At 41.2% G+C, this 27,850-nt stretch overlaps 3 protein-coding genes and 1 long non-coding RNA gene across 6 annotated transcripts in view; 3 read left to right on the plus strand and 1 right to left on the minus strand.

The window, feature by feature from the left end:
- kmt2ba (lysine (K)-specific methyltransferase 2Ba) overlaps window positions 1-14,264 on the plus strand; it is a 28,136-nt gene extending 13,872 nt beyond the window's left edge. For 2 of the 3 annotated variants that reach the window (XM_031866413.1, XM_031866414.1), the window contains exons 11-36: window positions 44-157; window positions 293-439; window positions 832-924; window positions 1,022-1,139; window positions 1,663-1,776; window positions 2,109-2,299; window positions 2,525-2,626; window positions 2,863-2,973; window positions 3,154-3,230; window positions 3,451-3,632; window positions 4,072-4,157; window positions 4,524-4,658; window positions 4,818-4,976; window positions 5,150-5,267; window positions 5,368-5,446; window positions 5,606-5,766; window positions 5,999-6,160; window positions 6,288-8,649; window positions 9,148-9,270; window positions 10,190-10,308; window positions 10,486-10,611; window positions 10,790-11,042; window positions 11,191-11,301; window positions 11,451-11,534; window positions 11,633-11,762; window positions 12,209-14,264. In XM_031866413.1, the coding sequence (XP_031722273.1) occupies window positions 44-157; window positions 293-439; window positions 832-924; window positions 1,022-1,139; window positions 1,663-1,776; window positions 2,109-2,299; window positions 2,525-2,626; window positions 2,863-2,973; window positions 3,154-3,230; window positions 3,451-3,632; window positions 4,072-4,157; window positions 4,524-4,658; window positions 4,818-4,976; window positions 5,150-5,267; window positions 5,368-5,446; window positions 5,606-5,766; window positions 5,999-6,160; window positions 6,288-8,649; window positions 9,148-9,270; window positions 10,190-10,308; window positions 10,486-10,611; window positions 10,790-11,042; window positions 11,191-11,301; window positions 11,451-11,534; window positions 11,633-11,762; window positions 12,209-12,484 (5,733 nt within the window). In that variant the 3' untranslated portion in view covers window positions 12,485-14,264. The remainder of the gene's footprint in view (window positions 1-43; window positions 158-292; window positions 440-831; window positions 925-1,021; window positions 1,140-1,662; window positions 1,777-2,108; window positions 2,300-2,524; window positions 2,627-2,862; window positions 2,974-3,153; window positions 3,231-3,450; window positions 3,633-4,071; window positions 4,158-4,523; window positions 4,659-4,817; window positions 4,977-5,149; window positions 5,268-5,367; window positions 5,447-5,605; window positions 5,767-5,998; window positions 6,161-6,287; window positions 8,650-9,147; window positions 9,271-10,189; window positions 10,309-10,485; window positions 10,612-10,789; window positions 11,043-11,190; window positions 11,302-11,450; window positions 11,535-11,632; window positions 11,763-12,208) is intronic. The other variant, XM_031866415.1, reaches the window with a different exon arrangement.
- A 2,227-nt stretch (window positions 14,265-16,491) lies between these two features.
- On the plus strand, window positions 16,492-19,562 carry LOC116393797 (trypsin-like). Its single transcript, XM_031866417.1, has 5 exons — window positions 16,492-16,576; window positions 16,785-16,935; window positions 17,612-17,865; window positions 18,652-18,788; window positions 19,224-19,562. Exons 1-5 carry the CDS (start codon window positions 16,537-16,539, stop codon window positions 19,371-19,373), a joined length of 732 nt encoding a protein of 243 aa, XP_031722277.1. The 5' UTR covers window positions 16,492-16,536; the 3' UTR covers window positions 19,374-19,562.
- A 76-nt stretch (window positions 19,563-19,638) lies between these two features.
- Window positions 19,639-23,889, minus strand: LOC116393798 (40S ribosomal protein S19-like). Its single transcript, XM_031866418.1, is given in 6 exon segments — window positions 19,639-19,966; window positions 20,113-20,174; window positions 20,177-20,257; window positions 20,673-20,773; window positions 21,420-21,421; window positions 23,818-23,889. Coding segments are annotated over 6 exon segments (366 nt in total). The 3' UTR covers window positions 19,639-19,918.
- Window positions 23,890-26,632: 2,743 nt separating this feature from the next.
- Window positions 26,633-27,850, plus strand: part of LOC116393827 (uncharacterized) — an 18,466-nt gene continuing 17,248 nt past the window's right edge. The window contains exon 1 of the long non-coding RNA XR_004213407.1: window positions 26,633-27,364. This is a non-coding gene — a long non-coding RNA (uncharacterized LOC116393827). The remainder of the gene's footprint in view (window positions 27,365-27,850) is intronic.

A 27,850-nucleotide genomic window follows, 5' to 3' on the forward strand; every position in this document is an offset into this window, starting at 1 on the left:
TCATCCGAATCTTACTTTCTTTTTCTTTCCTTGTGTTTACCAGGAGGACTGTGCTGTCCAGAACGTATGGCTAATGGGCGGCCTCAGCGTACTCACATCTGTCCCTACGACACCACAACCTGTCTGTCTGCTGTGCGCCAGTAAAGGACGCCATGAGGTAATTCTTTACCAGAGCTCGAATAGTGTTTCTGTTGCTAATATTATATAATTATCTCCACGCCCATGTTTGGTTAAGTTTGTGTTGTGGTGCTCTGCAGGGCCAATAATAACTTTTGTTTCACACTTCCATCAGATGATATTCTGCCAGATCTGCTGTGAGCCTTTCCACAGTTTCTGCCTCTCACCAGATGAACGCCCCCAGAAGGAGAACAAGGAGAACTGGTACTGCAGACGCTGCAAATTCTGTCACGTGTGTGGCCGCCGAAGCAAGAGCACAAAGGTATGCAACCCAGCATCACTTACAGTATGATGTAAAACTAAAGAATTCTCCTAAATGTGTTAAAGGATATGTTCTCAAGACTATCTTAATGCAATAGTCGTGTTCCCATGTATACTTTGAAACTGGGATCACTTGCTGACTTGAAAAGTTGTGAACCTATCTTTTTAAATTAGGTTACATTCACAAACACGCTTGTAATGTACATAATAGAAAATATTTAATGTAATTGCAAAGGATCAAAACTGGCAATTCATTTGTTACATTTTGCAATATAGAATTTCTTGTTTGTAGCATGTTTGCAAATTTGAGAGAGCGATCGCATTCTGATGAGGTGCTTGTCAAATATTTACACCATTAATTAACTCATAACTGATGTACTTTTTCCTCTCTAGCCAGTGTTACAGTGTCGGAGATGCCAAACCTCATACCACCCTTCCTGCTTGGGACCAACTTACCCTAAGCCTATGAACTGCAACATGCCCTGGGTATTTGCTTTAATAGCCATACATGTTTTTGTTTTGCCACATCCTAAGGATATCGAGTGATAAATCCTAGAAAAAAATGTTTTGTGACATTGTGCAGGTGTGCATGACATGCATTCGGTGTAAAAGCTGCGGCGTAACTCCTGGAAAGACTTGGGACTTGACCTGGAACCACGAGCAGGATCTTTGTCCTGACTGCACTTCACTCCACAAAAAAGGTAAGACTTCAGTGTTTTTTAGAGGCCGTTTAGTCTTCTTTTTGAATACCCAGTAAATACATTGTTCAGAATCCTCCCTGACTAAGTTAAAGGTATAAAATGATACAATTTCCTGAAAAATACTGTATCGACTAATAATAAATTTATCAATCTCAATCATCAGTTATGAATCTCTTTGCTGTGTTTGGGATGTTTCTGGGCATCGTCAAAGAGCCTTTGGGCCCCATGTGTGGGTATATACCCCAGCCAATAAGCAGGGTGTGCAGCTCGTTCTCATTCCCAGGTCAAATACTGCTGCTTTGTCACGCCCCTCGGCGTCTGATACCAAGGCACAAGCAACCATTTAGCGAGCCAACTTTGAATATGTGTGTTTACAAACGACAACCAACAATGCTGCAAAGTACCCTTTAACCAAACCAGTCCAATGTTGTTTGGATGGATGACCTGGATTTGTATGCATAGTTAAAATGTCCGGCACTAGAAATGGATGATGTGACCGATATAAAATCTGTATCTACATCAGGTAATTTCTGCACAGTCTGCCACAAATGCTACGACGACAACAACCAACACACACAGATGATTCAGTGTTCGAAGTGCAGCCACTGGATTCATTACACATGTGAAGGACTTTCAGGTGAGTAACACTCTGTTTAGTCATGAATGAAATTCCAAAGTGATCCAGAGTTTTCATTCCACCCAAACACTAATAAATCCCTGGATTAACACCATCTTAAGTTTCTGTATGTGGAAGAATAAGATGATTTCTAATAAGAGAATGAATCAAATGTTGCCCAATGAAACATCCGTTGTTACATGTAAAAGAATACAATGGCACATGATTAAATTTCAGCTACATCTTGATTACTTAAAGAGGGGCATATAGTATTATGTAGACTGTAATAATACTTCAGATCTAATCTTAATCAACAATATGGTGATTTAAACTGTGTCTGTCTGTCATTACAGATGAGCTGTATGGGTTGCTGTCAAGCCAACCAGTGGACGTGTGTTTCACCTGCTCACCCTGCAGCGAGCACCAAACTGAACACAGCAGCTTGAAGAAGGAGTTGCAGAGCAGGCTGATAGCCGGGCTGAAGGAGTTACTCACTGACCTCCTCTCTGACGACACCACACAGCACCTCCTTACGTGTAAAGTGGTAAGAGCTTACCCATGGGACTTTGACAAATACTGTCCAAAGATCCTTATATTTGAGAGTAATAAACAAAAAAGAAGCATACTGTTTAAAAGCATTTACCTTCCCTTCAAGTCATCCTAATGTGTTTATTTTAAAATTATGAGTTTTCTGTATTGTTGTTTTTGGTCATCTCTACCAGATACCAGGATTAGTCATCTTATTTAAACCGTTATTTTTCTGTTTCAGTGTCGGGAACCAAACCACACACAATTTGTCAGTGAACAGCAACCAGTGTGTGATCTACAGGCAATGGAGAAGAAGTTTAAAGGGGGTGGTTACACCTCAATAGTAAGTATATTCGTCCTGATAATCCACTAAGAACAGCTCTTCCTGTTTTTATTCTTGTGTATGTACCAACGCAGACAGTAATAGATACAATACAGCAAATGTTGCCACACTCAGCTGAAAGAAATCAATACAAATGGTAATGAAATCAGTTATGTCATTCTTTTTCTGAAACCCACTCTTGCGAGATGCTTGTGATTGAATCCCTGACCTCCTCTTTTTCCTTCTTGCTTCCTCAGAAAGCTTTCCATGCTGATGTGTCCTCTGTGATGAGGAAGTGGTCGAAGGAGGAGGAGCTTCTCCCTGAGGACCAGAGACCGACCAGTCAGGCCAGGGCACGCTATGTCAAAGTAAGCTTCCCTTCCAAATCTTCCACGGTTTAAGTGTTTTCATGGTTATCTTTGTCTTATTTGACCAGCTGGAATGTGGAGCTGAGTCATTAAACAAATATTAAAAATGTTGTCCATATAGACACCATTATTCACCATGATTTTACCTTTGATCTTACTTAAATTTTCTTTTTCTTGCAGCGGATTGAGCAGGTGTTCAGTTGGTTTCCTGCAAGCTTTCTGAAAAAGGGGAACACATTCTCCCATGAATTCCCAAGGTAATTACCATGTGCAGTAAACCAAACATTATTCCTCTCAATATCTACACATTAATTATTCCCTCATGTATATTTTAGCTTTTCATTATAGAAGCTTTAGGCATGTGTTTAGTCAAATAAAAAATGAAAGGCCGTAAAAGTGTCACTCATGGCGCAGTTGTCTCAAATGTCCTTTCTGCCCCTGTCTGCTGTCTTACGGTCCTTATCCTTCACTCTGTAGTGGCATGCTCCCTGAGGCGGTCCTCCCACCATCTAAGGAGCACAGCTATGCACAGTGGCTGGAAAGGACATACCAGCCCAAAGACACTCGGGGCCAACAGGCGGGGAAAACTGACTCGGTGCTGTCCTCAGTCACTACACAGCAGTCTGATGTACCGCACGGCCACCCTCTGCATTCACGTGGTATGGAAACTATTGTAGCCTGTTCTGTATCATTTCTGCTGACGGATGTGATCTTTGTCAGAACCTTTGGACACCCAACTGCTGTTCATTGTTAGTAGGGAAGGATCATATCTTTACAGGTTTCACATTTGCAAATGCAAAAATGATGTGCTATTTAGTATTTATTCGGCTAATAATACTTGTAATTTTTTCCAATGTTTTTGTGGCCTTTGATTGGCAGCGCCTTTTAATGGGAGCTCTGCCACCATAGGTATATGAATGTGTGAGATGTAAGATTGTAAGATTACTGATATTCTAAGTTATCAAATCAAACAGATGACAGGTATCGGTTATTGTAGCTCTCGAATGCCGCATGGGTACGTCTCTTATTTAACGCATTTTGGCGTTCTCGGGATTAAAACGTATGCATTTGTTGATTTGGTCCTCTTTCTTTCTTCAGGTGTGAAGAGTGATGTGAAAACAACCAAGACTGAAGATATGAGGCAGTGTGCCCTGTGTCAACAAAATGGAGACTATGCTCCAAAGGTGAGTTTGACTGTTTTTACTACAAGGGCTGCAACTAATGCATCCATGAATCTGCAGATTGTTTTCTTGATTAATCAATTGGTCTATAACACATTAGAAAGAAGTAGAAAAGAAAAGAAAACAAACACAACAACTACAGTCCAAGGTGACTTCAAAACCCAAAGATATTCAACCAATGTTTCAAGCTCCATTCGCGAATTCTCATAAAAACTACTTGAACACAAACAGGATGCATCATGTTTTCAGGGACTGTACATTACAACTGTTCTGAGTAGTTTCTAAATGTTCTGCATGTCATCTTACACTATTAAAAAGTGGCTACTCTACTGCTTATTAAGTGATGTGAATGTGTTTTCCTCCTGATAGGATGCAGGACGGCTGTTGTACTTGGGGCAGAATGAGTGGGCCCACATTAACTGCTGCCTGTGGTCTGCAGAGGTGTATGAAGAGAATAGTGCTCTTTTGCAAGTGCACAGCGCTGTCTCAAGAGGGCGCCACCTGGTAAGATATTACCAGGAAATAAAATATAAGTTGTTTTGTAGCTAGATATGTATTTGTCAAGTGTTGAAGGATTGACACAAGTTCCGTAACTCTGTGAACTACCTGTGTGGGCGGTATTGTGTATAGTAAGTAACATTATTTGTGTCCTTCATTCTGCAGCGTTGTGATCGTTGTGGGCAGTCGGGGGCCACTGTGGGCTGCTGTCTTTCCACCTGCCAGAGTAATTTCCACTTCATGTGCGCTCGTGCCCAGAACTGTGTGTTTCAGCTGGACAGGAAGGTGTACTGCTTCAATCACAGGGATCTTGTCAGTGCGAAGGTATAAACGCTATACAACTTATCTTTTATTTGTTTTATAGTTGCATATTAACATTTTTACCAGAAGGGAAAGCATTACTCCATCCGTTTACCCACGCACACCTCACACCTGCTGATTTTCTCTACATTGTATTGGTTTTTGTTTTACCAAACTCTACTACCTTATCATACTAGATGGTGTCTGGGAGAGGGTTTGAAGTGCCTCGACGGGTATATGTGGACTTTGATGGGATCAATCTTAGAAGAAAGTTCCTCACAGGCCTTGACCCAGATTCCATAAACATGACCATAGGTAAGAATATCATGGCTCCATACAGGGATGCAATGTTACTACTAATCAGACTGCCTTTAATCTGCTGTAACGTGTTGTCTTTCCTTTCTCATTTTTCCAGGTTCTCTGCAGATTCAAAAACTTGGTGTGTTGTCTGAGCTGTCTTCAAATGGGAGGATGCTGTATCCTGTTGGTTATCAGTAAGTGCTCATTGTCATTATACAACTGGTAGCCTTATCTCTTAGTATGTTTGTTAGAAAAACCCAAATACTTTTTGGAACTTTTGTGCTGAATGTAGCATAATTATTACTCCTTTTGTTTATTTACATGAACGCATTCTTCCTCCCTTCCTTTTCCAGATGTTCTCGGTTGTACTGGAGCACTGTGGACCCCCGCAGACGTTGCAAGTACACCTGTAAGGTGACAGAAGTGAGCACACCTCTCCCTGGTGAGGAACAAGATCCGAGATGGGACAAGGAAGAGAATCACACCATAGTCCACAGCCCCAACCGCAACAGAGGTCAGCAGGAACTTTCATTTTTTTTTTTTTTTTTTTTTTTTTTTTTTTTTTTTTTATTAAAAGCCTGGCTTACTGCTGGCACTCACAGAAAATGTTTTGGTAAAAGTACTTTAAAAAGCTTCCTAGTCCTTAAAATAATTAAGCTAAATCATTCATTAAAACTGATCCAACTGTTCTTTTGGTTTCCATGAAATGTTAGTTTTTCAAAGTTACACCTTTGCTTCTTTGCCAGATATGGATTCCCCAGATCGTTTAAGTTCTTCATCCAGCCCTATAAAGTCCGCTACTCCATCACCCAACTCTAAACAGCACAACACACCTGGTTCCAAAAGTCCTGGTTACACACAGACCAGGAGACCAGCAGGAGGATCGTCCCGACCTCTTCCATCTCCAGGTAAATAGTTTAAGAAGTTGGAAAAACTTTTTTCCCTTTGTTTTGAATGTGTCACATCTTGTTTTTGAAGTAGACTCTATAAATTAGCATTGTTTCCTCTTCTTTACAATGTTATTTGATGATTCAGGGTCAGCTCTTCCCAAATCACATCACGTCCTGACATTGAGGGACCTGGAGGACACCCGTCGGCCGCGCAGGCTCTCATCAAGAAGCCGCTGTAGTTCCTCGCCAACAGACAGCGACCCATCTGTACCGATGACCCTCCGCTCTGGTGGCACCATCCACTCCAGGTGTGCCCTGTTCAGCTCTCCTCCGAGGTCAGCAAACCTGGGTGCAGCCTCGCCTCCTCTGTCACGACAAAACTCAGCATCACCGGTCTGGAGCTCCCCGCCTCGATCCAACTCCAGCATTTCTGCAGGGTTGTCACCTCGAAGAGGAGCAATCACTCACTCCCCCAGAGGGAGGCAGAACTTCAAAATTACCACTCCAGTTTCTGCAGAGGTTCCCCAAGACTTCCTCGCATCATCTGAGGCAGAAGACGCAGCAGTGGCCACAACCAATGGGATCTCACTAGCCCCTGATAACCTGGAAGAGGAGGTAGCTCACCTGATGGCCCAGGAGCTGCCTTACACTGTGTTTGATACTGACACAGAGGTAGCAGTGGCTTCCATGCTGGATGCTAAGCTTGAGTTTGACGAGGCTCTGCTCACGGAGAACGTGACACTTCACTGCGGAGCACAAGGCGGGAGAGGAGAGGTTGAAGGCGTAGTGCCAGATGTGGGAATGCAGGTAGATAATCGTGAAAATTCCGAAGATGAAGACTCGAGCCATTACTTAAAATTTTCGCGCACAGTAGTGTGCGACGCAGCTAGCAGCTCAGAAACCTCAGGACAGCTCCCTTCAATGCAGTCGATCTCACAGTTAGATGGAGCGGACGGCGGGTCAGAGAGTGATGAAAGCGAGGTGGTGGACGATGAAGCTCAGGACACAAAAGGAGAACATGGAGAGAATACGATTCACAGCAACCATAATACACCTACTAAACAGCTAACGGTCTCTCTAAAGAGGTTGGAGCCCATCTACACCGTGTCAAAGTCAGCTGAGCCAGGGGTTCAGGAAAGTTACCCACCATCTGATGTTCTTGAAGCAGGTTACGGAAACGATGATATGTCATTTCAGGAGGAAGTGGTCCTGATGAGCTCTGAAACACCAACACCTCAAAATGAGGTGTTTTTAGATTCTGCTACAGGCCATTTCATTTCTACTGGAGATGGCACTGTGGTGGGCCCAAATGTCATCGAAGTTGGCGCTAAAGAGGACAGTAGCTCATCGACCGACTCCGTTGAAGGATTTAAAGATGATTTGAATGACCCTGACTACTCTCCAGAGCGTATTCAGAGTCCAGAGCGTAAAACCAAAAAATCTCCCACAACTCAGTTGAAAGGCATCATTGTGAAGACAAAACGTCCGGTATCAAATCTCAAGCGTTTGTCACCAAAACCGTGTCTTCCACAGCAGCGCAAACTCAAATTGATGTTGCCCCTTCGACCTTCACAGACTGTAAAAATTCCATCGTCTTCCCCTGCTGCCGCCACAGTTTGTCCAGTTCCACGCACAGTTACCTCCCCCATTGTGATCAATGGTTTAAACGTACCTATCCAGCCTGGTGCCTCACAGGGAAGAACCATCGCCATTCGCTTGGACAACTCCAGGACAGGAAGTCAGCAGCAAGTTGCGATTCAGAATCAAGCTGCAGCCACTAGCTCGCCGCCGCCCCCGTCTCCTGCCCCTCAGGTCCTTCTAGTCAACCGACAAGGTCAGATTCTTATCAAAGACCCTAGGTCAAACACTTATCAGTCCCTCAGTACAAACTCTCCTGCCTACAACAAAATAAGCCAGATTGCCAAGATTCTCCACAGTGGTAATGCGCTGCAGCGCTCAGTCCCTCGTGTTATAATAAAGCCTCGTTCCAGCCTCTCCGCCACAAACGTCCCCTCTGCCGGTAACAACACGACGACATCCGAGAGAAAAGTAGTTTTTAGAGTCGTGCCTGTGAAAAGCATTGGAACTCTAGCTCCCACAACTCCTGTCAGTGTGCAGAGTGTTCCTGAAGTAGCTTTCTCCAGCATTCAAGAAGGCACAGCCCAGGCTATTATTGACAGAGCCATGGCTACCCACCGCGACGAGCCAAAGACAAAACCCATCATCCTCAGTAAAATGATGCAACCAAAGGCCAAACTTCAAAGGCCGTCCCAGTTTCAGGTTGCAGAGGTATCAAATCAGTTGCCAGCTGCACCCTTGGCGCCCCCTAGTGGTTTCCTCAATAAACCAAGCACACAAACCAACACACAACCAACACCTGCTTCATCACGCCACCAGGTGAGAGTGAAGAAAGTGTCATCGGTGTCTGAGCGGCCCTCCAAGAAGAAATCCAAGATGGACTTCTTGAGAGATCCATCAAGTGAGCTGGATGAAGTTAATGAACCCAGGTATTCAAAGAATTGATTCTTCTCTAGTTGTTTTTACTGCAATGTACAAGAAAAAAATATGATTATTTAAAAAAAAAAATATATACCAAAGTACACAAGTGCATGTTGTCCAAAAAGTAACTTTGTGCTGCAATGCACGTTTAGGTTACAACCTAGGATAAACTATTATTGAGGCTGCAGCAATTGGCTATTTCCATTATTGATAAAAGTACAGATAATTGTGTGATAAACTGTGTTGTTAAATGTTCTGCATGATATTTTTTATGTTGTCTGCATTATTTTAAACCTTAAAAAACATCACCTGTCCATTTTCATGCCGTCATCTTTAAGATTCTTGGTATGTTCACTTAGCAAGTCTGTCTGTTGTCATATATTGTTGTAAGCACGTACACTTTGACAACCCTAATGAAGAGAATAGCAACAGCACTCTTGTTTTTGTGAAAGTCTCAGGAATCGGTGTACTACGTCATCTAAATGTTTCTTGTTTTCTTCCAACAGACCGAGTGGTGTGAGGATGAAAGCTCCATCAATGAAGGATGTCCTCGATATGGACCAGGAGAAAATGTTGCCTGAGCAGTTGAGAATTACTGCTCCACCACTACCACCTACTACACCGCCCAGGTTAGTTCAACTCAGAGGTTCCCTCATTAAGAGCCTTCTTACCTTTCTAAAGAGGCAAATCATTTGCATCAGGAATTTTAAACAATTTGAATTTCAAAAGGTGGAAATTCTGGATTAACAGCGATTTAAGGACATTTTAAAGCAGCATTGTGTTTAAAATAGTGCTGGGCAACGATTCAAATATTTAATCGCGATTAATCGCATGGATTTTTTGCGATTAATCGCATTGTTATGGCAAAGTTAAATAATGAATTCAAAAGTAGTGTATTGCACACTTTTATTTTAAAAGGACTGCTATATGAACAAAGGGGCAATAACATTTGGTTTGCAAACACTTTAAACAAATCGGGTGCTTTTTAACAGCAGTATTTCCTTTACACACTAGCGATCATATTTCTTGCACTATATCTGTGCTCAGTGTGCTGACTGTATGTGAAACGTTCCACTGCTGTGCAACAGGAATAACATGTTTCAGCACGTTTCTTCTAAATGTGTGTCATGTGTCTTCATGACAGTCAGAGCATGTGAATGCAGCTCTACTGTTCATCAATATAATGCTGTAACTCCGAGATGATGGTGGTGACCCAGAGATCAAAGAATAAAGACACTTTATGAAGAATTTAGGTGTATTTTCCCTTTAACTCACGAGATGCAGGTAGCATGTTTTATACTTAATGTGAATATAATTCATACTTTGTTGGCATCTTATTCTGAAAACCGGATGTTTGTCTGAAGAAACCGGATGTTGTCTCACGTTAATCTTTCCTTCAACTTTCAAGTAGTATTGCTTGATGAACAAAATGCATAAGTTCTCTGCACATGCCCATACATTATTGAATTGTGTTAATTATTTCTTCCTCAAATGTGGTATAGTACTCACATTTATGTTTGTACTTAATTGTTTGCTCTTTCTGCTCAGGCCTCCTCTGGTTGAGAGTCCTCCCTCACGGGCACAAATCAACAGTCAGAGTCAGGGTAAAACACACACGTGGGTCAGTGCTCGCCATGGAGAACTCTCTGAATGGGGCCCTTATTCAGGTTTGCAACTAATTTAATGTGTATTTTTTCTTAACAGCTACTCTTCCCGATAATTTAAGCAATTTAATATAATTTAATGTGGAAACAATCTTGAAATATTGTCTTAACACTAGCTTTTCAGTAAATGACATTTTTTTACATTATTTGTTTACAATTACGGCTCATTTAATTCTACAGGTTTTAGCTCAGAAGAAGATGCATCTGCACCCAAACACAGAAAGAGGACATACATGAACCAGCCCCACTTGCGTTTTGAAATCACCAGTGATGATGGCTTCAGTGTTAAAGCTAACAGCATAGAGGGTAAGAGCTGCTTGGTTACTGTCCTGTGCTCTGAATATGTAAAGAATGCTGATGAATAGTCTTCCAGGCATGATGTGTTTGAGCTACATAATGCTTGAGAAGAGCAACTAAAAGGAGAAAATTGTCAGCATGTCTGCAGCTTCGCTCTCACACCCTCCTTACGTCTCTCTTCCCTCAGTCGCCTGGCGTGCGGTGATTGATGGCGTCCTCGAAGCTCGAGCGGGTTTCCATCTGAAGCAGCTGCCTCTGGGCGGGATGGGCGGGCCGCGGGTGCTCGGCGTCGTCCACGATGCCGTCATCTTCCTGCTGGAGCAACTGCAGGGTGCCGCAAACTGCAAACGGCACCGCTTCCGCTTCCACCGCTGTGATGACATTGAGGAAGAGCTTCCCCTCAATCCAAGTGGCTGCGCTCGGACTGAAGTCTACACACGGTACAGACGGTTACTTTTTTTGTCATAACTGGTTTTATTATTATGATGTTATAAGAGTTAGATGTTGTGGCTTGGTTTATGTGTTTCTGTTTCTTGTCTGTGACTTAAAATGCACCTCAAATTAATTTTCTTTTCTTTCTATAATCAGGAAAGCGACTTTTGATATGTTCAACTTCCTGGCATCACAGCACAGAGAGCTCCCTGTCATAGTGGGCCCCTTTGATGAGGAGGAGGATGAATTCCCACTGAAATCTTCCAGGTTAGCGGATTACCTTTGGGGCGCTTTCTTGATCCTAACCTTAAAGTTTAAACCCACTGCACTCCACAATGAACAGGAACTCTATAGATGGTAATTTAGCTGGAGCATTTCCATATTGACGCCACCTTTTCTGTGTCTCACTCTGACAGGCGTGCCACCAGCAGTGAGCTTCCCATGGCAATGAGATTCAGACACCTGGAAAAAATTTCCAAAGAAGCAGTAGGAGTTTACAGGTCATTGCAACAAAAAAACAAAAAGAAAAACATGAGATTTTATTAATGTCCCAAATTATTTGTGTGCTGAAATGTATTTAACTGTAATCCTCTCTTAGATCTGAAATTCATGGTCGCGGCCTTTTCTGCAAAAGAAACATCGAGGCTGGCGAGATGGTGATCGAGTACGCCGGCACCGTCATTCGCTCTGTTCTGACTGATAAGCGGGAGAAATATTATGACGGCAAGGTAAGTAAACAAAATAAAATAATGGTTGTACTTAGAAGTCATCATCATAATGACAGTCATAGATTCTGCTTCCATTATCGTGCGTGTTGATTCCTGTTTAATGTAGCGCTGCAACAATTAATCGATTAGTTGTCTGCTGTTAACTTAATCGGGATTAGTTGCACCCTACTTTTAATTAGAAGCCGCAGTAGTAATGAAATGGGATGTAGGTTGGTAATTTGAATCTAGTGCAAAATTGCAGACACCACCACAAACAATGAATAACATTGTGAGGGGTAACTACAGAATGGAAATACTTTAAAATGGCTATTGCAGAAACAATGCCGACCACAAGTTATCAAAAACTAGATTTAATTTCATGAAAATCTTAAGGATCATAATTTCAAGATGTACATGAAATGTGAAAAAAACCCAACTAACTGGGTTGATAAATCACTCTCCATCAGGGCATTGGCTGTTACATGTTCCGCATCGACGACTTCGACGTGGTGGACGCAACGATGCAAGGCAACGCGGCTCGTTTCATCAACCACTCGTGCGAGCCGAACTGCTACTCCCGCGTCATCAACGTGGACGGCCGCAAGCACATCGTCATCTTCGCCCTGAGAAAGATCTACCGGGGCGAAGAACTGACCTACGACTACAAGTTCCCCATCGAGGACGAGAACAGCAAGCTGCACTGCAACTGTTCGACGAGACGCTGCCGTCGCTTCTTAAACTAGTACAACACACACACGCCACATACCGATAGCCATCTTGGTTAATGCACTTGAAATTAGGAGGCGGACTTTGATAAACTGATTATGGCGACTTTTGTGACGTGGCCAAAAGAGTGGCCTGAAAATCTTCACCATGTTGGAAGCTTAATTAAAGACTGATGGAGGACAGCATGCGTTTGCTCATTTCGTTCCTCTGACCTGCTGTCACACAAACCAGATAAGAGCCATATGTCGAAGCGTAGGATGAATACTATTTATGTGATTTCAGACTGCGGGATTGTTGGTCTGTTGAAGTAGGAAGTACAATTAAGGAAAACTGCACTCTTTTTGGACTGTACTGTTTTACCATCTCATACAACACATTCTTTCATTTTAACATTGTTGAATTTGTCAGTAGCCTCTGCTGGAACTGGGGCCAAACAACAGCCGGGAGGCAATTATTACCAGCTACAGATGGTGCAAACTGAAACAACCTGATTGCAGCTATTACTGAGTTAAGGGGGATCTATTGTTATGCTGTAAATACACGGTCACAGAGAAGGGTGAGGAGAATTTATTCAGCACCTTACTTTGATACAGCCATCTCTAGCAGTAAACCTATTTGACTCAAGGCACCTTGTGTACATTGTAGTGTAGCTACATTTTAACCTCAGTCTGGATACCACAAGTCTTGTGAGGGGAATCCAATATTTTAGGTGCAGGTGACAAACCCCAACCCCCCCCCCCCTTTCCTCATTCATTCAGTTGAAATTTCCCGTTTTTATTTGTGACGGCAGAGATGCTGTGATCTAAATGCTTTTATTCTGCCATTACGGTCCGTTCTCTATTTGTTACTTTGTACTGTTTGTGAATTTTAAGGTCTGAGGGAGAGTTTTCTTGGTGCAGGGTTCAAACTGAATATAGTGATCTTGCTCTGCACAGTACCCTATAAATCTTTTTGTATATTTGAATAATAAATGTATATCCAACAAGCTGATGGAAATAAATGTGTTTGAGCTTTTAACTTTCTATTTGTAAGTAATGGAACAGAAGCTATTGTAGTGAGTTAATCATTTCGTTCTCTTTTTGTTGAGGCTGTTTTGCACCCTCTTCCTCCTGTTTGTCTCTCACAGGTGTACTACCTCAAAGGAATTTGTTATGAAGCAAGAATCATTTTATTACACAACACATTAGTGGAAAACAACTTCCTCATTTCCCCCTTGTTCAATCTTTCTAATAATTTATTCTTCTTGGTGCAAAAAGAAACATCAATACTAATAAACAATGACTTGCTATTATACCTGCAATTATTCTGAAAGAATAGGTGGCCACCATTTTTTTTGTGCTCATTTTTCCTGTGTGCAGTCACACCCAGCTGATGGATGTAGGTAGGACACTGGAGTGTAGGTTGAAGGCTAAATGCTGTGGAAGTTTTGTTTTTTTTCAGGCTTAATAATTGACTCGCAAAGCTTTGTGACTTTATTGGCTCACTATGGATCCTTGCCTGTACATAGTTGTATAAAGAATTTCTAAACCTGTTAAATATTTTTTTACCTACATTTTGTTTTTTTTAATTTATGTTCAATAAAAATTGTAAATGTTCAAAATTTGCCATCCATTTGCCAATGTTTTTATTAATGAGTAAATATGAATTTAATTAAAATATCACTTATGATTCTTAAGTTAACATATACAAATGTCCATACCATACATTTATTTTTATTTTTGTAGAAATGTGATATTGTCAGTCCTCTTCCCTGCAACAATAATCTTGTGATGCCTGTTTGAATATACAGTGGGTACGGAAAGTATTCGGACCCCTTTAAATTTTTCACTCTGTTTCATTGCAGCCATTTGCTAAAATAAAAAAAGTTCATTTTATTTCTCATTAATGTACACTCAGCAATCTTGACAGAAAAAAACAGAAATGTAGAAATGTTTGCAAATTTATTAAAAAAAGAAAAACTGAAATATCACATGGTCATAAGTATTCAGACCCTTTGCTGTGACACTCATATTTAACTCGCATGCTGTCCATTTCTTCTGATCCTCCTTGAGATGGTTCTACTCCTTCATTGGAGTCCAGCTGTGTTTCATTAAACTGATTGGACTTGATTAGGAAAGGCACACTGTCTATATAAGACCTTACAGCTCACAGTGCATGTCAGAGCAAATGAGAATCATGAGGTCGAAGGAACTTCCCAAGGAGCTCAGAGACAGAATTGTGGCAAGGCACAGATCTGGCCAAGGTTACAAAAGAATTTCTGCAGCACTCAAGGTTCCTAAGAGCACAGTGGCCTCCATAATCCTTAAATGGAAGAAGTTTGGGACGACCAGAACTCTTCCTAGACCTGGCCGTCCAGCCAAACTGAGCAATCGTGGAAGAAGAGCCTTGGTGAGAGAGGTAAAGAAGAACCCAAAGATCACTGTGGCTGAGCTCCAGAGATGCAGTAGGGAGATGGAAGAAAGTTCCACAAAGTCAACTATCACTGCAGCCCTCCACCAGTCGGGGCTTTATGGCAGAGTGGCCCGACGGAAGCCTCTCCTCAGTGCAAGACATATGAAAGCCCGCATAGCCCGCACAGACTATGAGAAATAAGATGCTCTGGTCTGATGAGACCAAGATTGAACTTTTTGGCGTTAATTCTAAGCGGTATGTGTGGAGAAAACCAGGCACTGCTCATCACCTGCCCAATACAATCCCAACAGTGAAACATGGTGGTGGCAGCATCATGCTATGGGGGTGTTTTTCAGCTGCAGGGACAGGACGACTGGTTGCAATTGAAGGAAAGATGAATGCGGCCAAGTACAGAGATATCCTGGAAGAAAACCTCTTCCAGAGTGCTCTGGACCTCAGACTGGGCCGAAGGTTCACCTTCCAACAAGACAATGACCCTAAGCACACAGCTAAAATAACAAAGGAGTGGCTTCGGAACAACTCTGTGACCATTCTTTACTGGCCCAGCCAGAGCCCTGACCTAAACCCAATTGAGCATCTCTGGAGAGACCTGAAAATGGCTGTCCACCAACGTTCACCATCCAACCTGACGGAACTGGAGAGGATCTGCAAGGAAGAATGGCAGAGGATCCCCAAATCCAGGTGTGAAAAACTTGTTGCATCATTCCCAAGAAGACTCATGGCTGTACTAGCTCAAAAGGGTGCTTCTACTCAATACTGAGCAAAGGGTCTGAATACTTATGACCATGTGATATTTCAGTTTTTCTTTTTTAATAAATTTGCAAAAATTTCTACATTTCTGTTTTATTCTGTCAAGATGGGGTGCTGAGTGTACATTGAGAAATAAAATGAACTTTTTTGATTTTAGCAAATGGCTGCAATGAAACAAAGAGTGAAAAATTTAAAGGGGTCTGAATACTTTCCGTACCCACTGTACATGGTGCTCTTTCTATTGCGTTGCCCTTTTTATCAATTGTTAGCTGCTACAGTTTTAGAAAAGTTATCAGGTTTCCTATGAATTACTGATGAACACATTGAACGTTCCTGCAGCCCAAACTGAACTGAATACTCTCAGCCAGTCATATCACTGGTCTCGTAGTTAGAAAAGAGGCTGTGATGCGCCCTGGTAACCTGACCTCTCCTTCGTAAACAAGCAGAATATCAAATTATAAGAGATCTGTATGGTTGTACGGTAGCAGCCTGGTGTCATTTTCAGGTAATTTAATGAAGGTAAATGCAGTGAACGGCCACGTGTAACGGCTGCAGATTTATCAACATGTCCCGCTACCTTCAGATGCTGAAGGAGAAGCTTTTCATACAGTATAATTCATTTGATAACGTTTGACCGAGTAATAAGTAAAGTTATTACTTTTTAAAGGAGTAAAAAGTAACTTATTACATTTCCTGATTAACTTGCCCAGAACTGCCATTTCTGGGAAACTGCCATTAGGTGGCCTTGAGATTTATCACTTGGTCTTATCACTTCAGCCTTCAGCCATATGGCTCTTTCCCAGAACATTGTGTTTTACCTTCCTGACTTTGATGAATTTGGGAACATAAAGGGCTGGACAGGTGTATATAAAGAGTTTTTTTCTCTTACATTCAAAGAAACGTCACCATGAAGACCCTGGTATTTCTTGCTTTGCTTGGAGCAGCGTGTAAGAGACTAATCAAATTATTATTGTCCTATTTTGTTTTGATTAACTTTAACTTTAAATGTACTCTTGTGCACATGTTACAGGACTGTCGTTTTTTAAACAAGTTTTAACTGCTAAAAACCTTTTATGTATTTTATTTTCTATTCATGGCTATGGTTAAGTATTTCTAGGTTGTATTTCATGTCATAATCCTCACATGTTGTTTCAGTTGCTGCAGCTGAGGATAAGATTGTCGGAGGTTCTGAGTGTCCCAGAAACTCGGTTCCCTATCAGGTTTCTCTGAACGCCGGGTATCACTTCTGTGGTGGATCCCTCATCTCCAGCCAGTGGGTGGTGTCAGCTGCTCACTGCTACAAGTCGTAAGTACCGGAAGTAAAATCGTTTTTGCATTACAATCAATTTATGTACCCTGCAAGACATACTGTATGTCCTACTATCAATCCAAGGATCAATAGTGATCGTGCTTCAGTACTGGGGTTTTATTGGTCTTTTGCACTCTGTAGGTGCACAGCCATGCACCAAGCTGAATGCACTTCAAGTAAAGGTTGAAAACACGAGTCGGCCTTTTAAGTTTTTATTGTAAGCAAATTGGAAACTGAAAAAGATGAGATACCATAAACAAGTGTTAAATTAAAGGCAATGTGAAGAGTTGGTCCAGTATCAAGAAAAATAACCCTGAGAACATTCTGCCCGTCCACTCATTGCTCGTCACTGGAGTCTTCCACAAGCTGCCTGATTGACATAATGATAATTACATTACTGTCACTCAGATAGAAATGAGCTGCTATTGAACTGTCAGTTGAGGTTGTTATAAGAAGGGAATGTTAAACTGGATCCAACTCTAGTGTGAGCACATCTGCACACAAACATATGGTGGCTAATGTTTTCTTTAACCACATATACGTATGCTTTCTAATGACGCCACTGAGTCAGGTCATTAACTTTATGACTCTTAAAGATGATTATTTAAGTATTCAGAAATAATTTTTAACCAAACAGACATTTAAACTGTCTAAACATTCATACCTCCTCCAGTCGTATCCAGGTCCGCCTTGGCGAACACAACATCGCTGTGAATGAGGGCACGGAGCAGTGGATTGATGGCGTCAAGATGATCAAGCACCCACAGTACAACAGCAACAATCTAGACAACGACATCATGCTGATCAAACTGAGCCGCCCTGCCACCCTCAACAGCAACGTCCGGACCGTATCCCTGCCCTCCCGCTGCCCTCAGCCCAACGAGATGTGCCTGGTGTCCGGGTGGGGCAACACCGCCACCAACGGAGGTAAGTTGAGTCTAGAAGCTGGGAGAGAAGAAAGGTTATATGCATGGTCTCAAATGATAATGTAGGATGACTTATACAGCATTAAGTCAGAGTAGCATTAAGCTTTTTTTGTTTGTCTTGAGACTTAATCATTTCACCAGTGTGCCTGCATGACAAACTGAGGTGTTGGGTCTGAACGAAGTGGGTATTAGGAGGCAGAGGGGAGTTTTTGTTTTTTCCAAGTCCCTCAACTTTATGGAAGTGCAGTAGCACATAGCTGGAGTACCCTTTAACACAGACAAACTGGAATTTTTTAAAATCATACATATCACACACTGTATGATATGTAAGGCCTAATATACTGTTTGTTTTGCAATAATGCACAGTGACATGCATCTCTAGGTCTCAAAATGCAGGGCTCAAACAAATTAAAGCAGCAACTGAGTATTTTTTATATATGTGGGATTATAGTGAAAAATACGATATGACATATTTACATTGCTTCTTTTGTTCGACTAGTGGTTCCAAACCCAAAGGTAATAATTTTACAATGATGTGAATTAGAAGAGAGCAGCAAATCTTGACATTAAGGAAGTGGCAACCACCAAACGTTTGGCATTTTACTTTACTAATAAAGAAAAGAATCAGCAAAATGGGAGTCACATACTTTTCTATCAACAAATCATTTCGTCAACTCATTACTACATTACTCATATTATACTACATTATTTCCATGTAATGCCAAGTACATCTAGTATTTACATAATGGTAGGTACAGTAACTGAGACTTACCTTCCCGCTCCACAGACAACTATCCTGACAGGCTGCAGTGTCTGAGGCAGCCCATCATTGATGACAGGATCTGCAGGAACGCCTATCCCCATATGTTGACCGACAACATGCTTTGCTCAGGATTCATGAATGGAGGTGCCAGCAGCTGTCAAGTGAGTTGGACTAAACCACAGTGAACTCACAGGGAGTCAGGTGGTGCACAAGTGTGCATCTATTGCAGCAGGACAAGTCTGTGACTTGGTGTCGTGAGTCCACACTATAGCACTTACTGAGTTTAATTGCTCTTTCAATGCAAATGCTGCATATATCTAGTCTAAAATCCTTTAATTAAGGATTCAAGGATGTGTGTGTATATATATATATATATATATACATATATACATATATATATATATATATATATATATATATATATATATACACACATGCCTCTAAATGGATCTCAACCCTCTACCCAAAGGTGAAACAGGGATGAACAACTGTGACTGTTACCTTTTGATCTTGAGTTACATTGCTCACCATAACGACAGCACATACCATGGATTTACATTTAAACTCCTGTTATTCTTCTTCTGCTTGTGTTGCAGGGAGACTCTGGTGGTCCTCTGGTGTGTAATGGTCAGCTGCAGGGAGTTGTGTCCTGGGGTTACGACTGCGCCATGAAGGGACACCCCAGTGTCTACGCCCGCGTGTGCCGCTACAACAACTGGATCAGCACCACCATGCGCAACAACTAAACGCACTCCCTCACCCATACATCAATGCGTGCAAGCTGACATTACAACAGCATAATCAGTGTTCATCCTCAGTTTATTTGAAACACCCTTTGCATTGCTATTTCACATATATACATCTCAGGAATAACATGCTTAGGCATAATATTCTGAAGAATTGGACAAATTAATAAAAATATACATCAGCATCCACCGAATTTGTTTTGTTTTTCTGCTTTGAGTTTCACAGTTGCTGTCAAACACATTAACATGCTCTTACTGGGTCATTTTGTATTTTTCACTGGTTCTGTATCCATTCTGCGCTGACACAAGGCCACTGCTGTCTTGAAATTCACAATGAATAAATGAACAAAAGATAAACTTAAAACCTTTGCAAAACATTCAGGTTTAATATTTAGTTTGTACTTATTGTACTATAGACTCATGCCTCTCTATGAAATACTGTTCGTACTTGGTTACCGTGGACACTTGAGTGATATGGGAGACACGCGAACTTGAGTAAATAAGCAATAAGGCATAACTGCATTTCACTTGTTTGCATGCATTCCTCAGATGGTGCTTTGTAAACTTCTCTGTTTCTTGTTTGCTGAGGCAACCTGAAACATACAAAGGAAAAGACAGAGAGCAGAGGGGATAGCCATGCAGCCATATCAAACAAGGTGTGCAAATAAAAAAATATTTAGCGATGACATAATAATAAATAACTATTTGTATCGCACTTTTCTCTCTCTCTCTCTCTCACCAACTCATTATTTGGGTCCTTCTCCACCATCTTGAGAGCCTGGAGGACCTTCCTCGCCATCACTTACTCTGACGCCCTCTGTAGATCTTGATCATGGAGCCCATGCCGACTCCTCGTTGCAGGTACAGGTGAGGAGCTGTGGATGCTGGTCAAACATGCAAACAACGGTATAAGGTATTATGTTGCAATATATCCTTGTTTTATCATCTGAAAAAGCTCTTGACCAAAAGACATGAAATCAAACATTCCAACTTATCACATATGTGACATTTTTCTCTGTAAACTCTTGCTTTTGAAGGGCCAATATGTCTAAGTAGATAACATACATAACAGCAGAGAGAGTTGTGCTCATGTACTTACATGTATATTGTACCAGTTATAGAAAATCTACTTACAGGCTGTAACTAATGAATAATATCAGCTAATCCTAACATTAGAGAATATAGAAACTACAGATTCTTTGCATTTATATTTGGTAAATTAATATTCAATTCATCTATCAATCGTTTCAGCTGTGGCAGATGAATTGATGCATGGGAAACACATCAAGCGTAACCAACCTGCTCTGGTGTAAAACCAGTTGTCATTGCAGGGAGCCAGCTGCTTGTGCCTGGCAACCTCCACGGTGTCAACCCATTCCGGGACCTTTAGTTTGCCAGACCTGAAGAATCAATTATCAGTTGATTTGATGAGTCAACTGACTTGACAGTTTTCTAAAAAAAAAACATAAGGTGCAGGAAAATGGGATTGATTTCACACATAGGCACTTGTGTCGTAGGGGAGTGCCAGTAGGGCTTTATAGCTGTAGCCATGCTGTTTCTCACAATTAGCGTTGCTGTTGGCCATAAATATCTTGTTTAACTCTGAATATGAACATAAACAAATCTTGTTCATGAAAGTGGTTAATTCTTCACCGGAGTTTGTGAAGGCAGGCTATCTTTCCGGGAAGTAATGGCCGAGAGGCACAAACACGGGTCTTCGGTGAGATCAGCCAGTGTTCTGCTTTTTATACTTGGTGCAACAACTGACATATGAAATAGTCCTCTCAACAAGGGGCAACCTCTGGATCTGAAAAGTGAAGCCAATGCACAAGTGCCCGAAACCTGCATTCTTTGTGATGGCCAACAGGGCTGCAAACAGTACCTGGCCCTGGCAGGCCTCGCTCTTCCTCACTTCCGCCATCTCGCCCAAATATGGTCACTTCTGGTTCCAAAGAAACAAGATGGCTACTGCCAAAATGCTAATCTTCAAAGGCTTCAAAGTGGTAGTTTACAACCTATGGTTGACGTCACAGTGACTATGTCTACTTCTTATAGAGTGCCACAGGGATGAAGTAGTTTTGTCGGCCAATCTGGAAGCTACATCGCCCTCGACAAAATGCCAATGGGGTTTTTCGATTGGCTTTTGGATAATTTCAGAAAATAAGCTCTGTGGCAAACAAACGTTTATGATACTTACACATTTTGTACACCATGGTGACCATGGTCACATGACTTTACTTCACCAACACTAAGCTAAAGACAAACTACTCCGCATCATGACGTTTTGTAGTCTCATTTAGCCACTTGTTAGCAACCACCTTTTTTAAGACACGTAAAAGCTTCAAATTCTCTAAAGAGGTATCTACTGATGTATTTTATGTTTTAGAAGAAAAAATATGAATCTACCCACAGGCCTTAGTTACCATACAAGATAATTTACAGTGGAACAGTTTGTAATTAGTCACTAGTTAATTACTTGACATCCACAACCTATTGATGATCAGATGGAAGCTCAACACACACAGCATCTGTCAAAGTGTCGACACATGCATTTTCAACTGATCTGTGATAGTTGAACGTATAAATCCAAAACCATGGGCCTTACCAAAAGTACACAAAGTATGTGGACAGGAGAGTCCACTTACTTTTAGCAATAAAGAGTAATCATACCATTGCTGCCTACCTGCTGCATACCTTCCCTCTGGAACTCTCTCCCCCAGCACCTCAGATATTCTCCGTCACTCGCCACTTTCAAATCTGCACTTTAAATTCGCCTATTAAAATCTGCTTTTAACCTGTGAAGCTAGTTATGTATGTTTTTGTGTTGTTCCTTACTGTTATTTCATCTCTTTTGTTTATATAGTAATGGCTTTTATTGTTTCTGTTTTTACCATGTAAAGTGCCTTTGAGGACCTTTTAAAGCGCGATACAAATAAAATGTATTATTATTATTATTGTACCTTAATCAAACAACCTTTGCAAGCACTTCCTCTGACCGTAGTCAGCAGATCACATGGTGACATCATACCTCCGTAAGCAGGCATATGAAGTATTAGCTACATCATATATCTGTGACAGTGTAAAGCCTATCCAAACTGAGGTGCGTAAATAATTTGCTGGCTACTTTTACAAGCATCTCTTCATTATCTATGTAGTGATACAAATATATATCACTTAAAGCTACAGTCGGTAACTTTAATTAAAAAACAAAATTTGTATTTTTTTGCTGATACTATCACTATATCCTGACAGTAGTACATGTGACAGATAACCTATGAAAAACAACCAATCAGAGCCGAGGAGTCTCTTGATTAAAGGACTGGATTGTTGAAGTTATTATCTATGTAGTTCCTTATTTTGTTATCATCTGTGCCCCTCCAGTGTTGGTAAGTTATATATGATCATTTTGAAATAAACTACAGCAGTGTTATAAAAAAATAATAATAATGATATGAATTCATTAAGTTCCCACAGTTTCCCCCTTATTCATTAACGTCACATCTTGTTCCCTTGCCCCTCCATGTATGTATCATTACATTCTGTACTAGTAAACAATCAGTAAAGACTACAATTATTCATGATTTAATTTGGATTTGATTGGGAGGAATTATGCTGCACGCTGCGGGCCATAATCCAAAGCTTTCCTCATTTTATTTATATCAACATGTAATACTATGTGTATCAAAACTAACAGTAATAACAGTAATGCCTTTGAGTCAAATGAAAATCAAAAATATATTAGATTATAATTTGCACAATATTTATTGTATATTAATTGTCATACATTGTCAGATTTTTGAATTATATCAGAAATATTATGCTATTGTTTCTAATATAAAGACATATTTAGAAAGTTTGTCATACATTTATTTTGCCATTAGGAGCCCTAAATGGAGGCAGTGAGGTACTTTTACTCAGATTGGCTTCTTTTATCATTTTCATACTGCTATCTGTAGACCGACGATACTCCCATCAAGTGCAATTTTTGTATATTCCTTGTCTCTTCAATTTGTTTGTGATTATTTAGTTCAATTCACTTTATAGTTACTATTTATGTTGGTGTATATAGTAATTAATACCTTTAATTTAGCTTTTACATGCTTTATTTTAAGTAGATAATCATAATGTATCTATTCTATACTGCTGAGACACTCAATTCCCCAATTATTCCCCAACAATCTGATTTTCTGTGGTATCTGCCCAGCGTTAAATTTGTATTTGGCTCCACAGAGTGCATTTCTCACATCACTTAATTGACACTTGAAATCAATTACCCCAGCTTTAAATAGATTTAAAAAAAAAAAAAAAAATACAACATTGTTTGACCTATTTTTGACCCCGTGATGTTTCACAGACGTTTACTTAGACCTCCACCATCAGTCTATGTGATTGACAGGTGGATCAGCCAGTCACGTAGCGCAGGCCGGTTTTGAACTTTACTTACTTTTAGAAGAAGACTGACATGGGCCCTCACAAGCTCCTGCTGGCTGACTTATTCCACAGTGGCACTGGGCATCTAAAAAGCTAATTGGAGAAAAGGGTGAGCTTTAAATTTAATTTTAAATTGTTACATAATAGCCAAGTTGGAACTCTTTGCTAATGATCGCTGCTAGCTTGCTAAAGTAGCAGTAAGTTAGCTAGCTATAACTGTCTTGTATGTTTCCCACACATACAGCTCCCATAATATCCAGTAACAGCAATCCTTACATTTGATGTGATGGAGTTTAGTCCCAGTTTAGCCGATGGCAGCTATGCAGTCAAAGGAAGGATGCTGAGGAGGGAGGGAGGGAGACTGCCCTCATTTGACAGTGATGGCACCGTAGCCTGAAATCACCTCGCCAGCAGCTTGAAATCCCTGCTTAACTCAGCCCTTAAACCAAAGTAACTCAAACAGCAACGGTAATATTCTCCATGTATATTTAATCACACTGTATGCCTCGTGTATGTGCCATGTTGATGGTTAAACAATGTTAAAAAAATGAGCCTTTCCACTGTGACGATGCTTGGTGTGAGGTTGAGCTGTTCCCATTGAATCCCAGCAGAGGGCAGTGTTGTGGCGCACATTTCACATCTCAGGCCCATTTCTCTGCTTTACTGGACTCAAAAGGTCTTCCAAGAATTGTGCTGCAGTCAGCAAGCGAGGAGAAATCAACTCGGTGAGGAAGACACCACCAGTGGATGGTTGGTAACCTTTTAGTTTCCTTCTTTTTTATTTTAACCAGCTGGGGGCATTCACTGCCTGCAAATACAGTCATCATCTTTGCTGCATAGAGTGCAGCTGATGTGTAAAAATGTACTCATGGCTTAAAAGAAATTCAGAAGTTAATGTGAATTATGATACATTTTAAAGGTTGAGATAACGCTTTTCATGAAATGTAATTGCTTTCTTTCATCATCGATACAGTATTTGCTGCCAGTGGCATGCCATCTTTTTAGATTCAGGCTGTAGTGCAGGCCTCTGTTTTCCAGGGTGATTGCTGTCCTTGGAAAAAAAGGCAGTATGCAGTGACTGTTAGGAGGATTTTATTAATAAAACAGGACCCCATTCCTGGCCCAAATGTAGTTAGTTATGTCTAAAGACAGCATACAGAAAACGCTTCATAACCAAGGTGAATAGGTTTTCAGCAAATTTCTCTCCTACCTCCCGTGACCTGCCTGCTTTCTCCTCTGTTCTCAGCTCTTTCCCTTAATCCCTTACTAAAAAAATAGCAAGAGTAATTAAGTGATCTCAATGCCTCATTCATGCCACCCTCTGTCAACCTGCAACACTATCTTCAGGCAACCTTCAGCATAACTGTAAAACACGATTTTTCTCAGGTTCACATAATGTAAGTTGTACCGACTCATTTAGTGTATAAAATGTAACAATAATGGCAAAAGCCAATTACCAGATACCGGAGATCAAGGTTTCCCTACTTAATTCTGACATGGAAGCAATAAAACTGCACAGTAGTCATTCTATAGTGATGTGAAACCCAGAAAGCAAACATTAAAATAAACATGAGGAAGATATGTTTAGTCAATTAACTGATAGTCAGTTGAAAAATAATACAATTGATTCATTGTGTAAGTTTTGTAATCTTTGGTAAAAATGCCAGACATTAGCTTGTAACCACTTCTTAAATGTGAGGATTTGCTCATTTCATTGTAAATTGAATCCCTTTAGGGTTTTGATTGTCAATTCAAAAACATGAACAGGTTGAAGGCATCACATTTTGGTCTGGTAGCTTGAGATAAGACGCTTTCATTATTTGTGACATTTTACAAAAATAGTTGGATGAATCCTTGCAAGACTAATTATATAGTATGTCTCCAAAGCATTGCTTGATTTTTTTTTAGTGTTTTTCTATGTGTTGTATACTATAAACTGGAGAAAATACAGAAAATCCCAACGTTTTAATTATTGCTCTCCTTGACCCTAAAAAGTCATGTATTTATTTTCTGGTATGTAGGCTAACATGATATGCGGATTACCACCACCGTGTGAAACACTGCATCTAAAGCCAATGTGAGTTTATAAATGTCCATACACACACACACACACACACACACACACAGAGCAGCCCTGTGCTCTCTATGTCAGCCCATCTAAGCTTCTTCCCCTCCCCCTCTCAACATCTCTCTCCCCTTTTTTGTCCCCCTCGCCCTCTCCTTTTCCCTGCCGCCTGCTCTCTCCTTCCTGCTAGCACTATTTCAAGCCACTGCCTAGGAGAGAGAGAGAGAGAGAGAGGCAGAGACGCACAGATGCGCAGTTAGAGGGAGAGAGAGAGAGAGAGAGAGAGAGAGAGAGAGAGAGAGAGAGAGAAAGAAAAAGAGAGGGGAGGGGAAAGCAAACAGGATTTAGAGTTCAAGTCCACGTGCAGAAAATAGGCTGAATAGAGGGGAGTCAGAGCAGAAAGGAAACCAGGAAAAGGAGCAGTAGGGGCAGGAGACAAAGCACACAGTAGCTCTTTCTCTTCTTCTTTCTTCTTCGCTATTTCCTTCTTACAGAAAGAGAAGGTATTAGCTGTGGAACAAAGGGGTGAAAAAATGAGAAAGCCCAAAATTTGAATAGCGTGAGCATAAAAATGACAAAAAATGTATTCCTATTCCTGCCCCCTCCTCTTTCCTCTCCCCACCGACACACTCCTCCTCCATCCCTCCCTCTTAGATATTTCTTCATGAACCCCCAGTGTCTCTCTCTCTCTCTCTCTCTCTCTCTCTCTCTCTCTCTCTCTCTCTGTCTTCTCGCTTTCTCTCTCCTCCCACCTCTTCACACACACACACACACACACCCCGGAGTCCTTCCCACTCCTTCCCCTCACGCGGGCTTACTATCCACTTCCAGTGGAGACCGTAACGAGCTAGGTTTTATTCCTTCTTTTTCTTTTACTTGCCACTCTTTGCTTCGGTTATGCCCTCGTGTACGGAGGCACCATCACCCCTCCTATGCCTGGCGCCCCTGAAAAACGCAGCCCGTGGATTGTCCCTGCGTTAGAGCTAATGACAAAGTGCTTGTCCTTTCCTGTTAACAGTTTTTTTCTATTCTTTTGCAGTATTTTTTTTTCCTCAGAGCTCGACTTCTGTTTTAAAAAATCGTATCTGCATGAAGCAGGAGCTGAGGGTTGAAGAAAAAGAAAAGAGTGTCTGATGAATGGACAGATTAAGGGGACAGAGGCAAAGAATGACGAGAAAATGGAGAGCATGGTCTGCGGGAGAAAGCGAGAAAGACAGAGAAAGAGAGAGAGGTAGGAGAAAGAGTACCGGTACTGGCAAGAAAAACAGGAGGGGGAAGAGCAGAGAAGGGGGACCAGTAGGGGATAAACTTAGGAAGGAGGGACGGCTGGATAGGAATTGGCAAAATCGCGGGAAAAAAAGAGAAAAAAGAAAACTCCAGAATGAGAAGAAACTGGACTTCTTGTCAAACTCAGACTTGCAGTCTGTGGTTGCATTTGCTTTTTCTTTTTTGACATGATTTTTCATCACTTCTCCGGTCACCCTCTCATTCATCTGTGAGTATACTGAATGTACATGTCCTTTTACTTTCCCATACATGCATCATCTCTGCCTTTTTAATATGTTTCTTTAAACCGTTCTCCTCTCCCCCGCCTTCACTTGACTTCATTTTTCTTTCTTTTTTCTTCATTGCTAATCCCCTCATCCTGCTAATCTATCCCATCTCGTGCTCGACCTCTTTCCCTCTGTCGTTCTCTTTTTCCTCCTTCGGCCCCTCTTTATCTTTGGTCATCGCTGTTCCCTTTGCCTCTCCTTGAAGGATTACCTCTGCTCACATTTAGATGAGGGCTTTGGAAAGGGATCACTGAGTGCACCCAGTTTTAGGGGGCCCATGCATGGGAGGCTAGCATATGAAGGAGGCAGGGTGTGTGCATTTCTGTGTGTATCTATCTGTATTAGTCATGTGTATCTGTGTCTGTCTGTGTGTGTGTGTGCGTGTGTGTGTGTGTGTGTGTGTGTGTGTGTGTGTGTGTGTGTGTGTG

The sequence above is a fragment of the Anarrhichthys ocellatus genome, unplaced genomic scaffold (assembly GCF_004355925.1).
Source record: "Anarrhichthys ocellatus isolate YVR2014 unplaced genomic scaffold, GSC_Weel_1.0 scaffold35, whole genome shotgun sequence".
NCBI classification, from domain to species: Eukaryota; Metazoa; Chordata; class Actinopteri; order Perciformes; family Anarhichadidae; genus Anarrhichthys; species Anarrhichthys ocellatus.

Coding starts and splice junctions, on each gene's coding strand:
- LOC116393797 (XM_031866417.1), top strand. CDS start 16,537: ATGAAGACCCTGGTATTTCTTGCTTTGCTTGGAGCAGCGT. Junction 17,866..18,651: donor CAACACCGCCACCAACGGAG/GTAAGTTGAGTC, acceptor CCCGCTCCACAG/ACAACTATCCTGACAGGCTG. Junction 18,789..19,223: donor GAGGTGCCAGCAGCTGTCAA/GTGAGTTGGACT, acceptor CTTGTGTTGCAG/GGAGACTCTGGTGGTCCTCT.